This window comes from Hyposmocoma kahamanoa, unplaced genomic scaffold (assembly GCF_003589595.1).
Source record: "Hyposmocoma kahamanoa isolate Upper Pololo Valley unplaced genomic scaffold, ASM358959v1 66, whole genome shotgun sequence".
NCBI lineage: Eukaryota > Metazoa > Arthropoda > Insecta > Lepidoptera > Cosmopterigidae > Hyposmocoma > Hyposmocoma kahamanoa.
Window position 1 is genome coordinate 22,820,667 of NW_020653854.1, and position 14,773 is coordinate 22,835,439.

The 14,773-nt window shown below is 36.6% G+C and overlaps 1 protein-coding gene across 1 annotated transcript in view; it reads right to left on the reverse strand.

Annotated features, from left to right (window-relative positions):
- Positions 1-13,394, reverse strand: part of LOC113231810 (probable ubiquitin carboxyl-terminal hydrolase creB) — a 19,621-nt gene extending 6,227 nt beyond the window's left edge. Inside the window, exons 1-8 of the mRNA XM_026466345.1 lie at positions 13,255-13,394; positions 12,858-13,133; positions 12,461-12,644; positions 11,987-12,194; positions 10,883-11,033; positions 9,551-9,668; positions 6,824-7,020; positions 3,705-3,868 (exon numbers count right to left, since the gene is read on the reverse strand). Of these exons, the coding sequence (XP_026322130.1) occupies positions 3,705-3,868; positions 6,824-7,020; positions 9,551-9,668; positions 10,883-11,033; positions 11,987-12,194; positions 12,461-12,644; positions 12,858-13,122 (1,287 nt within the window). The 5' untranslated portion in view covers positions 13,123-13,133; positions 13,255-13,394. The remainder of the gene's footprint in view (positions 1-3,704; positions 3,869-6,823; positions 7,021-9,550; positions 9,669-10,882; positions 11,034-11,986; positions 12,195-12,460; positions 12,645-12,857; positions 13,134-13,254) is intronic.
- Positions 13,395-14,773: the final 1,379 nt, after the last annotated feature.

Here is a 14,773-nt window from a genome sequence, read left to right on the forward strand (position 1 = left end):
CCCACTTTGGTGAAATTAATTAACGGCCAACTACATCAATCTGCACCCGATCTTTCAATAGCTTCATCTGATATTGCCTTAAAGTTCTTATGGAAACCTATGAAGGAGTCCTTGGGTAGCGATCATTTAATTATCAAAATTTCCACGTGTCTGTATTCTAACTCCAATTTAATATATAAAAGAAACTACAAACAAGCCGATTGGAGTGCCTATAAATCTTGCTTAAAAGAGATTTACTCAAAAATTAAACTTCCCAATGACCTACAAAAGGCATACGATACTTTTGTAGATTTTATTACTTTAGCGGCTGACCTTCACATACCTTTTATCAAAATTAATCAAAACCCAACAGGAAAGTTTTCTCCTAAGCCATATTGGTCTGCAGACCTGTCAAGGTTGGTTGCGGAACGGAGACTAGCCTTATCTAAATTTAGACGGAACCCTACCCCACAAAATTTGGAAATATTGCAGACTAAAATAGATGAGACACAAAAAGCGATTAGACAGGCTAGTAGCAAAAGCTGGCGGACATTTTGTTCTTCTTTTGATGAGGTTACATCTGCCAGTGAAATGTGGAGGAAAATGCGATGGTTAAAAGGCTACAGAAATCTAAATAATTATATTGATACCAACAAAGCTACAGAACTCCTAACCAGTCTCACCCCCGAAATTGCTAGCCCGAAACAGCCCTTATTTTCATCTTGCAACCGGCAATTAGAAAGAGAATTCACCATGTCAGAGTTAATAGTATGTTTTCGAGTCAAGGATACCGCGCCCGGAATTGATAATATATCGTACTCCATGATTAATAATTTGCCAGATAATGCTAAATCTTTGTTGCTACATATTTACAATATATTTTATACGCACAGTTTTGTACCGCTACAATGGCGTGATATAAATGTTATACCAATACCCAAACCAGGTAGAGACCCAACATCTGTCTCAATTTTAAGACCTATTTCCATGATGTCATGTATGTGTAAAATATTCCATAGTATGCTGAACAACAGACTAGAGTGGTATCTAGAATCAAAAAAATATTTCTCCGACAATACCACAGGGTTTAGAAAAGGTAGATCCAGTTTAGACAATTTAACTAATTTAATTACGACAATTCAAATTGGCTTTTCAAATAAGAACTCCAGTATTGCCGCCTTTTTGGATCTGGATAACGCATATAATAATGTTGATATAACATGTCTTTTGCATATCATTGATAGATTTGGAGTAGGTGCAAGGGTGTGTAAGTACTTGTGGACTTTTCTCCATTCTCGACAACTTAAAATAAAAGTAGCTGATAAATATATTACACGCAATACCGGGCGAGGCCTAGCGCAGGGAGATCCCTTATCCCCACTTTTATTTAACATGGCTACTATACACATTTGTAAGGATATAAATAACGTATACGTATCCCAATATGCCGACGACTTTGCCCTGTATTAGACTTACCAACACATTAGAGAAGGAAGTTTGGCTTTACAGTTGGCTCTAAATAAATTTTCAAAATTACTAAGCGTTATAGGACTGGATATATCGGCAAATAAAAGTAAGGTCTGTATATTTAGTAATAGTTTTAGAAGAGATTCAGCACATTTAGTAGTAAACGGGCGACAATTGGAAATGGTTGATAGTGAAGTATCTGGGTCTTTGGTTGGATCGGACTTTGAGATGGGGTAGGCACATAAGGGAAACTAAACAGAAAGTCGAAAAATTCACAAATATATTTAAAGTTTTAGCAGGCCCGGGCTGGGGAGTGCACCCGAAACACCTAAGACGCTTGTATATTGCCCTTGTCAGGAGTAGGTTAGATTATGCTAGTTTCCTCTACGATAGTGGCAGTAACTCTCAATTGATGCAACTTGACAGGATTCAGAACCAATACTGGCGAGTAATCGGAGGTTTCATTAAAAGTACACCAATACATGTTATGGAAAACGAGCTATGCCTGCCTCCACTAAATACTCGACGACTCTATTTGGGGGGAAAGTTCTGGTTGAAATGTAAGTCGCTCAAAAACAACAAGCCGTCTGACTGAACTCTGTCAATTTGCATACTGGAGAAGGAAAAGGAAGCCGCTTTTGGTGTCGGTGCATGCAACATTAAATGATCACCCCATACGACAAGTCAGTGTAATAGAGATGTTTTCTTTACCCACGTGGGTCAGCAATATGGATTTGACAGAATTATTAAGACCTTTTATTCCTACAATAAGCGGCGCGAAAAGAATACACAATGTATACACTTTAAAAATCATATATGAAAAATATATGTCAGAATGGTACTGTAAATTCTATACAATTTATACGGATGCTTCGAAAAACGACTATGGGATGGGTGTGGCCTTTTACGATCCACAGACTAAAGACCATATAAAACTCAAAATTACGACAAAAATGTCCATAATGAACGCTGAGCTTATAGCTATCCTTGAAGCCCTGTCTTATCTCAGTTCCGTGGAATTTAATAAATGTGTTATTTTGACGGACTCCAGAAGTTCCCTTCAACATTTAGCGCGATGTTCTAGGCCAAGCTTTCGTGGATGTCCTGTCGCATACGAGATCCTCAGTCTGATATGCCAATTACGCAGTGGTGCCAGGGAGATTGTGTTGCAATGGGTGCCCTCCCATATAGGAATAAACGGGAATGAGATTGCGGATAGGTGGGCCAAAGAAGCAACATGTGAGGGCGATACATACTCTTGTGTGCCGTATTTTAGGGATCTGATGTACTTAAATAAGGAACGTTGTTATAGCTCTTTGAAAGCCCACTTTGACGTAAGATCGTTAACCAAGGGAATATGGTATAAAACCATACAACCCAATCTCCCTGGCATACCATGGTTTGTCGATGCCAAAATGAGCAGGCGTGAAGTTGTCATGGCACTGAGGCTTCGCTCGGGACACGTACCTTTAAATAAGTTCGGGTATTTAATGAAAAAGGTGCCTTCACCGGACTGCGAGACGTGTGGAAAATTGGAAGACGTTTACCATGCAATAATGGAGTGTAGTAGTAGTGAAATTATTAGGCAACACATTCCAAATTTGAATTCATACTCGGTAGGCATGTGCAACAGCATTTTGGCCGCTCCTTTATGTAAGGAGGCCAGAATGCTGTTCAATATGATTAAAACCGCCATAGCAAGAGTGTAAGGCCTAACGCCTTGTACTCTTGTTTGTGGTGGTAGTGGAATCGCACCTATGAGGGTGACATATCTACACAGATAAAACCCTCATAAATAAATAAAGATTTAAAAAAAAAAATCAATCTTGCACTTGAGATAGATTTATTAATACGGCCCTTAGGCCTTAGATCAAGAATTATAATAATATAAATAGATAAATATCAGGCTGAAACGATTCTTATTAAATAAGTAATACTCGACCAAACAAATATAAGCGATTTAAATCCGAAAAATAGTTTAATTTCCTTCATTTTCTATGTGTAACAATCGCGAAAACCTAAGAACTCCTTTTCAAATGTTATGTGCTTATTTTGTTTTTTTTTGTTTTTCACAAAATTCGGTTTTTTGTTTTTTGTTTAATTTTTTCCACCGAAATTCCGGGAGCATAACATTAGTAAAAATAAAGTTGGCGTAGTATTAATTGGAGGTATCGAGATGCTTCGAAGGTAAATTTATAAAGTGTATTGGATATTTCGATAATTGGAAGCAGACTTTCGGCTTTAATGACTCCGGTTACCTTGTTCTGGTCGCGCAAGAACTCGCTGGTAAGACAAGCGGCACGGAAGGGCTCGTCGGGCGATCCGTCCTCGTCGGTGACGGGCACGCACAACTCGCACACCGCCTGCGACCGTTCCGTCACGAACTCGCACTCCATGCACATCGTGCGCACCACCATCGTGCCTGCAAAATACAACATAATACTCTGTTGCAAACAAAGTGTAAACAAATGTTATGTATAATCTTGTTTTATAGTACAATCATACTATAATACAAGATCGAACACATGATTAGGCTGAGAGCGTGAGGGTGTGAGAATAGCTGATAAACACACATACATACCCCACACAAACACACCCATACACTCGTGGTGCATATTCACGTGTTTGGACAATATTTTCTTTTTTTTTACTGTTATCATAGTAACATGTTGTGAATTATAATTACTTTCACTCTATTTGTATTTTCTGTATTGTAATTCTATATACAATTAGTATACTTTTGTTAACTCGAAGACAATAACTAAATAAAAAGTGACATCTAGTGAGAGATTTTTGAACGACCTTCCCAATCCCCAGAAGTTATTTCCCAAAAAATCTGAATAATACAGTGTAAACAATTGCTCGACGAATGTGTTTGTAAGGCATATCTACCAATAAATGGACATCGGGTTCGCGCTTAAAAGTGTCCGCATCTATAGGACGTTAAAATCACATACAGAGCGTCAATCGCGCAACAGTCTTCGTTTGTTCGACTGTCAGCGCGGTTGTCAATCATGCAGTACCATATAATAATAACTTGTAAAAATTATTGCAGTTAAGTGTAAAAACAGGGTTTTGTATCATATTTTCACTAAACAAATATATTGTGTTATCATAGTTCTCATTTAAAAATGTTATTTTGTACAGTTTTATAGTATTTCATTTATAAATAAATGAATCGTAAATATAAATTACAAAAGCACACAAAACAATCAAATAGCTAACTGTCCTTTTTCTACACATTGCATGCGCAAAAGATGGAAAGAGACCCATTGTATCAATTTCAAGAAGCTTATATATAAAACTTCTTGGTCATTTTCAATTGTTCGAACCACAAGCGATTGAAATATTTAGAACAAAGAAACTAGACTATAGAGTCGCTTTGATTTTAATCGTATTTTTAAAATGATTTTTTTAAACGTTAGCAATAACTGACAAAATATTGTTGTACTCGTTTTACGGCTTGAGATTACCTATTAGAAGTCAGAAAATACATTTGCCCGAAATAACGTAAGCTCGACTTTTCATAATGCCAAATTTATTTTCTTCGAAAGATTACAAAATAGAAACTAATTTTGTCGTTGTGAAAAGCATTAAAATTACACGAAAGCGTAACGGTTTTATTATAAATCGGTTTTCGGAATTACGGATATTTGAGTTTACGTTTAGTTGGAATATCGGTACATTTCTTATAGTACACGGTTATTTTCACATTTGTAGTAATATTTGTATGTATGTATCTGCCCAACTCTTTATTATTTCTTTAAGTGAATTTGTACAAAATTCGACATAATAATATATATAAAAATTAATTAATATATTAAATATATATATATTATTAAATATTTACGATAAAGGCTACTCCATTACTCTTGTGTTCAAGTAATTTTCAGTCGAAGCTAAATATGGTGCATTTTGTTAAATTTCCAGTAGAAGCTGAATATGGTGTTTTTGGGCCCTTAAATTGTTGCAAGTAAAATTACGCAGTACTGCAATGACGTTACAATTTAAATGAAATGTTTTCGTTTTTATATTTCGTTACATGTCACTACGTTTCTATAGGTTAACTTTGGATATTTTTTCGTGGTTTTTGTATTAGACCCGACGTCCATATGTTGGTAGGTCAATGTTGTAAGGTATGTTTTTATACTATAACTTTGGGAAGAGATCATCATCTACCCATTTATTCGTCCCACTGCTGGGCATGGGTCTCGCCTTAAGCGATAGTTTAGGCCATAGTCCGCCACGCTGGCCTAATGTGTGTCGGGAACTTTTAACCTTTGGTAGGCGGGTTTAGTAGCAGTACAGTTCCTTGTGAAAGAGTTCGTCCATGGAAATACTGCCACCAAGCAGTAATGTGAATATTACTTGTGTTCCAGTTTGGAAGAGTAAGGGTGCTGGTGAAATTACCGGCACATGGGACTTGTCAATTTCATAAGAGTGACGGGCACAGTGACAGTGCCCCCTCAGATCTTTGCGATTTAAAGCTCTGAATAGCAATGCAACTGTTATGAATAGGCGCGTCGCTTACAACCAGATGAATAATGAAAAAAAAATGAAAAGTTTATTTCTGCTTTTTAAGTTGTTTTTTTAAGGTTGGGACTTCCTAGTAGGTGTCATCCACCTGTGACAGGAAGTCCCGCTCTTCCGTTATCTTTTAGTTGTATGAAACAAATTCGATTTAATTTCATAATTTTCTAAGGTACAAGACTAATTAAACTAAATTTAAAAGTTATCAAAGATGATGCGAAGTGCTAAGCTTAACCGATGTACAAAAAATATTGTAAATAATACATGCCTTTACATGCATTTACATTTAATAAACTAAACTTAAATAAATTATAATAAATGTAAGTGATAAATGTACACAAAAATGCACGACACCAGGTGTACGACTTGTTCGTCCCGTCTTGTAGGTATTGTAAAAAAGAACTTTATTCGACATGCAGGAAGGTACAAGACTAATTATACTAAATTTAAAAGTTATCAGAGATGCGATGCGCTAAGCTTAACCAATATACAAAAAATATTGTAAATAATACATGCCTTACATGCATTTACATTTAGTAAACTAAACTTAAATAAATGTAAGTGATAAATGTACACAAAAATGCAGGACACCAGGTGTACAACTAGTTCGTCCCGTCTTGTAGGTATTGTAAAAAAGAACTTTTTTCGACGTGCAGGATTCATCACGATGTTTTAGTGTATTAATTTGATACGGTGAAATAAATAAAAAAAAAGCAATTTTCAACTAAGTGTTGCTTTATCCCCTTTTACAAAATTGTGAATCTTTTTTTTTCAACTTGCGATAACGTTTGTTTATTATATTTTGCATAAAGGTGTACAGTATAACAGTATAGTAAGTACAACATACCTTCAAAGTCATCAGCAACAAAATCCCACCCTGGCCTGGAGCGCTCGTCTCTCGGCGCAGGCGACGGCGCCCGATCCTCAGTTGGCGAGGCTCGCTTGTCCTTCACCTCTTTGCGTTTCTTCCACGACTTACGAAGGTTGCCTAGTGTCTGCTTACCGCTGTCACCATCTAAGCTCGGTTGGCGAGCGATGCCGTTGCTATAAATAATTAAAGGTGCAAGGTCATTGTTACTATGATCTCACACTAGCTTCACAACAAATACCACAGTATTATTCTTGTTACAAAGGCAAAAAAAATATCCTTCAATCCATCTAGACCAGTCAGGTCGAAGAAATTTGTCTTTGTGTTTGTTAATTTTTTGTATCAATAATAATAACAAACAAGTGGATTTTTCACAAAAATGTATGATTATCATGTAGTAAAATATATAGTTCAATAAAAAATCGATATTGCAAATATTACAGTGTTCAACATGCTTCTGAGTGTAGTTATTAAAATAATTGATTAGATCTGTCTGCTGAATTTTCTAAAAAACATTCTTTCATAGCATGATTATATTGCAATTGTGATAATATTTGTTATTCTGCTAAAATCTTGTTGCAATGGCAGTTGAGTCTCAAGAGTGTCAGTGGAATGGCAGTGATGGCATTCATTCATTCAATCACTAACGATCGATGTTGCTTTCTGAAACTTCGATGGATATTATCAGGCATATCTTAATTTTTATCTCGTTTAATCGGCAATTTAGCCATCAAATGAAATCCCACCAGATGTAGTCTACTAATATAATATTAGTAAGCTACATCATCGATTCGCCATTGAAGAAGAATCCCTTTGACATTCTATTGACACACAACTATATATAACCAGAAAGAGAGATGAAATAAGGGCCATCCATTAATATCAACTCATCAGGCAAATGGGCCTTATATCGTGTGTACGTCTCCGTATATTCCAAAAATATTCTGTATTTATAGTAATAATGATAATATCTCTAACTATGGGGGACTGTTCCATTCGGTGGTGTGGGAAAAACAGCAAACATCTAATTACTAAACAAATGGAATCACATTTCATCGGTAATTAAATATGTAATTTTTCAATTATCGTCCACTATAGCAAAGTCAAGTTAAACTGGTCGATTTGAAGTGAAATAAATGACGACACCCGTCAATTGTTTCGAATTCGGGCTGCCTAATCGGAGCGCAGTTGTCACCGTAATGATATGGCAGAGTAGTTTTCAAACAAATTAAATGACAGTTCGTCTCTATTTTTGGTTATATACTCATTGTTTAAAATTAACATTTGACCCAATGCGGCGGTGCATCTGTGGCGCTGCAGCCGCAGCGCTGCTACTACTAATTTTCATACAATATCTAGTCTGCAAAAGCGATGCACTGCAGCGCTTCTACAAGCGTCTAATTATAGGCTTTGGTACTATGTTGTTAATTTTTGTTAAAAAGAAAATTTTTGTATTAGTAAGTACCATTTAGTATCCATAATCGATTTTCTGTTGAGATCTTTGACTTGGTTTAACTTTTGAGAATGTTCACTCTTTGTCACTGCTAGGTAGTATTGCGGGACCGGTGGAAAGTGGGCTTGGCGGATCCCCCCTATGGCGCTCGTACCATAGGTGTGATCCGCCCTGTCCTCGTAGAGTGGGTGAACCGGTCCCACGGGCCACTGTCGTACCACCTTGTGCAGGTGCTGACTGGGCACGGCTGCTTCAGTCACTACCTGCACAAAGTGGCGAGGAGGAAACCGTCCCCGTCGTGTCACGAGTCCGGCGCTGCGGATGACACCGCGCAGCACACCCTAGAGGTGTGCAGCGCCGTACTCTGACGGGGACTATAGGGCAGGACCTCTCATTGCCGGGCGTGGTAGCCGCCATGCTTGGTAGCGAGGAGTCCTGGGAGGCGGTGGCTCCCTTTTGCGGAAAGGTTATGTCGCAAAAGGAGGCCGCGGAGCGGGTGCGCGAGGACGCGGTGGATGCGCACCCGCTTCGGCGCAGACGTACGGGGAGAAGGCGAACGCAGTTCGCTGCTCGCCTGATTCCCTAATGAGGCCAGCGGGCTCTGGACAGGGACTTCGGAGCCTGTATTGCACGGCCTCACTCGTCTGGGGGGCGGGTCGGAGGACAAACGACCTGCCCCTCCGATGGCGCGGGAGCCCTGGCGCAAGCTAGGGCGGCCGGGCGGCGTCGTGGTGAATGTTCACCGATCCCACGGCGCCGACTCAATCGGCGAGAGGTAAACCGGGGTTTTAGCGGGATAGGCCCTCCAGTCCAAAGGGAGAGTCCCCACATAAACCCTGAGTCTCCCTGGGCTCAAGGGTATTTAAATACCTATCCCGTAAAAAAAGGTAGGGTAAACATAGTTTGAAATATGTATACGTAACTTCGAAAATAGTTAAATAAGGTTCAATGTAAACAGTTAAATGTATTCCAACTTTCCCATTGCATTACTTGATCGTTTTGAGTGCATCCATGGTCAAGTAGCTTGGTCCCAGTTTCGATGTGCTGGTCGGGTTAATGTAGAAAAAGTAACTTCTCTATGGTCTCTAGGAGTATGGGTGTTTGTGTTTCCCATTTCCATAACATAAGTGCTTTAGTTAGTTACTTTGAGATCAGAACGTCGTACGTGATGTTGTTTAAAGTTTAAATATTGATTAAAAAAAAAAAGATAATGTTTGTTACTTTTTGTCATCTGAATAAATATAATAGTTTACCTGTCTCCGTTCTCTTGTAGCTGCAAACGACTTGCGCGTGCGCTAAGCGCGCGACACGTCTCGCGGATGTTGTCCAGAATACAAACCAGCAGCTCATGTGCGTCTTGCTGACGATTACCTAAAACATTCAGCAGTTTCAGAGGAGTATCCTCCCACATACAATTAGGTTGTGCAATGAACTCCTTGTCGGTGTTCCCGCAGGAATACAGCATGGAGGCAGGTCCATTTGGGAAAGTAAAGTTTGCGCATCTCCATTATTCTTAGAAAATCGATTGTTCCATTCGAACTTTATATTTTCTCTGCCCTATATGCATTAACTTACAAATAAATATGTATAACTTATTTATCAAATAAAGAAATATAGGCCTGACACTTGACATCGTGACGCGAATAGGGATGTGGACTAATCATATCGGTAATCACATTATACGATTTTCACGAAATCGAAATCGATTCAAAACTGTAAGGATTTGTGATTGTTTAGATTATTTTTCGGTTCAATGTTGTTCAGGGGGCCTAAAAGGCCAAATCATGCAATTCTGTTAAAAGCAATTCTTTTACAGAATTCCTTGCAATACTGTAGCACTCCTCTTATTTTCGTAAAATTGTCCCACATTCCGATGAATTCTATGCATTTCTTTTAATTTTATAATATTCATAAATGGTTTACTACGAGAATTTGGTGTAAATAAGTATGTTCATCGATAAAACAACTACATAAAAAGATTAAATTACCAAGAAACCAAGGATTTCATAAATTTTCATTTATTCGGCTGGCAATAAGTTAGAAGTTGTCAATGTCAACAACAAACAATCTCAAAATGATGTTCATAATTTTTTCTAATATTTTTTCCCATAAATAGAAGTGACTCGGTGAAATTCGGCGATTAATTGCTTACAACACTATTTTTTTAAAAGAAACAGCTTGAGGACGTAACTGTTTTCAGGACATTTTGGAGTAACTCAAAATTGCCTTTTATTTTGGAATTCGTGCGAAAACAGTACTTCAAATATGTTTTGTCACATTATATAATGTTTCAATAAAATTTATGTATTTTTTTAAACTCAATTATGCTAATAATTGTTTGTTTAATGTTTAGTTGATCGCTATCAAAGTTACATACTACTGCCTTCTTTAGCTGTCAACTTATTTGGTGACGACTATAAGACATTTCTTTTGCTTCTTTCATTCGAATTATGATTATTATGCTGTTTGTTTTCATGTGCTTTCAACCTAGAACTTTTACCTCCGCTATCCGGGTGTATTCACTGCAAAAATGAACTTTTTTCTAGACTCACAAGTAACATAGAAATAATCTATACATATACTACCTTCAAAAGTAGAGTTGACGTCCCTAAGCGCTGCAAAGAAGGCGTCCGCGGCGTAGGGCTCCGGACTAGCGTCCGCGGAACTGCTGTTCAGGCACTTGCTTTCTGCTGCTCGCAGATTAAAATATGTTTCGTGGAGTTTCTCTGTAGCTATCTATAAGGAGAGAATGAAGCAGAGGTAAGCATGTTTTCCATTTTTTTAATTAGTGTATTACAAATTTTTCCATCCTATTGTGTATACAATAAGACGGAAAGAATTTGTGATTTTAATAAAGTTGATAGCATAATGATAATACTATTGATTTTTCATAACAAATGAATCATGTTTTTATCAAAAATAAATCATATCACAATAGGAATTTACCTCGAAATTTTGTGTTTCCCTAAAGACTTATTTATAACAAATATTATAAATAAGTCATATTAACACTATTGCAAACACAGTAATACGTCTTAAAATGATCTGTTGGTTTCTGAAATGGTAATGAGTACTAATTTTTTGTTTTTACACATTGTTTGTCATTATTCCTAAGACATTTTGAGAATTTCAGACAAAATTCTTCCAAAAGAATCAAGTTGCCTGAAACTCCAATACATTGGAATAGTACTTACATAAACAATTTATATCTTTTTCCAAAGCATGCAATGACATCACAATTTGTCTGAAATCTATATCAAATTATCAACTAAAGAGGATTGTGTCCTTGATACTAATAATGTAATATATCTGCTAGTATAACCTTGATGCAATGCTCTATATTATGAGATAACGTAATTTTGATAACCACATTAATATTAGTGGCAAAATTTAGATAAATAATCCACATAGTTGTACCTTTTTAGGCTTGAAAATATTACACAAAACACACGAGTGTAACTGTTTTTATATTGTTTGATGATGGCCCTATGTCAAATTAGAGGTAGTCATGGGAATAAAATAATGTTCAAGGTACAAAAAAGAAAGTTAAACTATTAAGGGTATAACTACACTTGTAGGATAGTACTTCACAAATGTAGTAATAAAGGAATGCCCCTTTTTGGGCTACCAGAAAACTTTGTTGGTGATGTCAGTGACACTTTACATCAAAGGCTAACTAGTTTACATACCTGAATTTTGCTCTTTCCACTGCTATTATCAGATTGTCCCAAAGACAATAGGTCTTTGCTACTCCACGATCTTGTTCCAGATGAGGCAAGGCCAGCTGCACTCCGGCCTAAAGATGAACTCTTCAATCTGATACTTCCAAGCTTTTGTTCTACACTAGCCAGGTCTGAGACTAAGTGGTGGAGGTTGTGGAGGAATCGGGGAGCATACCTGGAAGACAGCATTTTATTAACACTATTTGTTATGTTGTGATAGTTCAAGGCAGCATTTCAAACCTCAATCTTCATTAATGATGTATTAAATAATGTAATGAACACTTTTCTGAACTAGTTGGTAAGTTTTCAGTGCTTAAGGTGTCAAGCATAGTCAGCAATAAAGTTACAAGCTTGTATAGTTTGATGAGTGTTTGGGTGTACTGTCTACTTTATTTAGAATTTCCATCTTAAACTTTTTGATATTTAACATTTACTACTTACCGCAAAGTATACAGAACACTGTTGAGAAAGCAAGTATTTCCCAAGTTGGAGAGGGTCGCAATAGGTTGTTTCCTAGGCGTACTCCCGCCATACTGACTGTCCGGTTGGTGGTGGCCATTCAACATGGCAAAGTTGGTAAGAGTCGAAGTGTCCTTTCTTATTATCACTTCAGGTTCTTCTCTTTCTGTAAATATTATTAAATATTTGCCACTCGTAAAATACTCACTATTAAACAATATCAACTTGGAAGGGATCTCTGGAATGTACGCTTTTAAAAATTCAGTGATAAATACAAAGAACTTCATACATACATAACCTCAAGCCTGTCTCCTACTGGGGTACACTGAGATATACATACATAATCGTAAACGAAAGTTGTTCCAATAGGTTATGTTACCTGTAGTTTGTGATGCTCCACTGAGGGGTTTTAGCTTTTTTGCGGCGTGCAAAGTGTTGAAGTACGTGCTCGTAAACGGACGCTTCAGTGGTTTATTCTCCTTATTATCTTTATTCGATAATTTACAAGGCGCAGAATTTTTTTTCGAGCCCTCTAGTTTGGTGTTTCCGTCGCTCAGATATGTTGCATTATTTCTATTAAGAGACAGCGAAAATCTAGATTTTTCGACTCCTTTTTTCGTTTCAGACACAGAGTTATCGGGCATCTTCAGGATACCTGAAAAGAAAGTGTACAAATTATGAAAATAGGCATAGTAACATTGGGAGGCCACAAGTAACTTTCCCAAGACATGTCAAGGATCTTCACGAGAAAACATAAAATGTACAAAAATACTTACACAGTGTTTGTTGTTACACACATTGACTTACATAATATAGTAAGGCAACGTATTTTCCTAGCAAATAACTCAACTACAAAGGAATCTCGAGAAAATAAACCGCGAGAAAATCCATTCGACACTGTCGGCCATATTGGAAATGTTTGATTGATGGATGAATGAATGATGAACAATAGAACGTTGACTGAATGAAACGAAGTTCGTACAAGCCAATTTCTTGTATAAAGTTACAACATGAAACAGAAATAGAGCATACAATTTTTGTGTAGCGTTGTCTCTATCTATGAAACGACCTGTAACAAGTGTTACAGCTTGAAAAAAACTGACAAGGTAGTATATACTTTAGTCATTTATTTGTTTTGTTGCATTTTTAAACTGATGGCCTCGTAGCCAATGCTCAATAAATTTAAAAATATATATACTCTAGTAGTAGTAGTCTAGTTTTTAGTAGTTATGTTTTTAGGGTCGTATTCTAGAACTGTACTCAATGCTCAAGTCAGGATTTGAGTATGGTTTAGAGCACTCGAAATCACACTCAAGTCCCTTCCATTAGGGTCGTCTTCCATTAGAGCTTCAAATCCTGACTTGAGCATTGAGTAGAGTTCTAGAATACGATCCTCAGTATAGGTACATTACGTTGAGCATTTCTTGATTATTTGTTACCATTAAGCTGATGGCTCTGAATCTGAAGCCAATGCTTTATAAATAAATATATAATAATAATAATTTTATACTGGAACTGTGGAAAAAATGGCAGATTTTTGTAGTAACAGCTATTTCACAAATTAATTTTTAGTTTAATTATTATTACGTTTTGAGTTTCTTAATTGTTTGTTGCTTGTATAAATTGATGGCTCTGTATAACCAATGCTCAACAAATAAATAATAATATAAACTATCTTTTCAGTTTTTTTTTATAATGCTCAGCCAGCCGCGTGCTTTTTTTTTTTGACACACATGAGGTTTATTTAGACTTTAGAGTTTACATTATGAGTTTCATAGTTCTTTGCATAGATACATTGACTTAGTCAATGCATAGATATCATTGATTTTTTTGTTCTCTTTTTAGTTAATAAATAAATAAATTAAAAAAAATACGCTGCTTTTTAAAAGCTAGTATGAAAAACAGAAAGTATTCAGAACGAATAGACATGATTAAAATCAGGTTGTTTTGGTTGAATAGTACTACATACGTACCTATCTAGTAGGTAACGGTATATTATAGTGTTTACCTTGACATTACATGTTATCTGCTTTTACTTATTAGCTAAGGGTACGTAATTTTTTATTTGCATTTTTATTGTAAACTTGATTTCATGCCAGTGTACCAGTCCTTTACCAATTTCGTATAATTAAGGTTGTTCTTTATGTTAAAGATATTAGCATTTTCCTACTCGCATCTTTAGTTGGATTTATTTGAATTAAGTTGTATGATACTACGATTCGGGGGTTTTGTAGCATTCACAATTTTTTTATTGTAAAATAGACGTACCTTCACTTGACTGCACTTGACCACCAG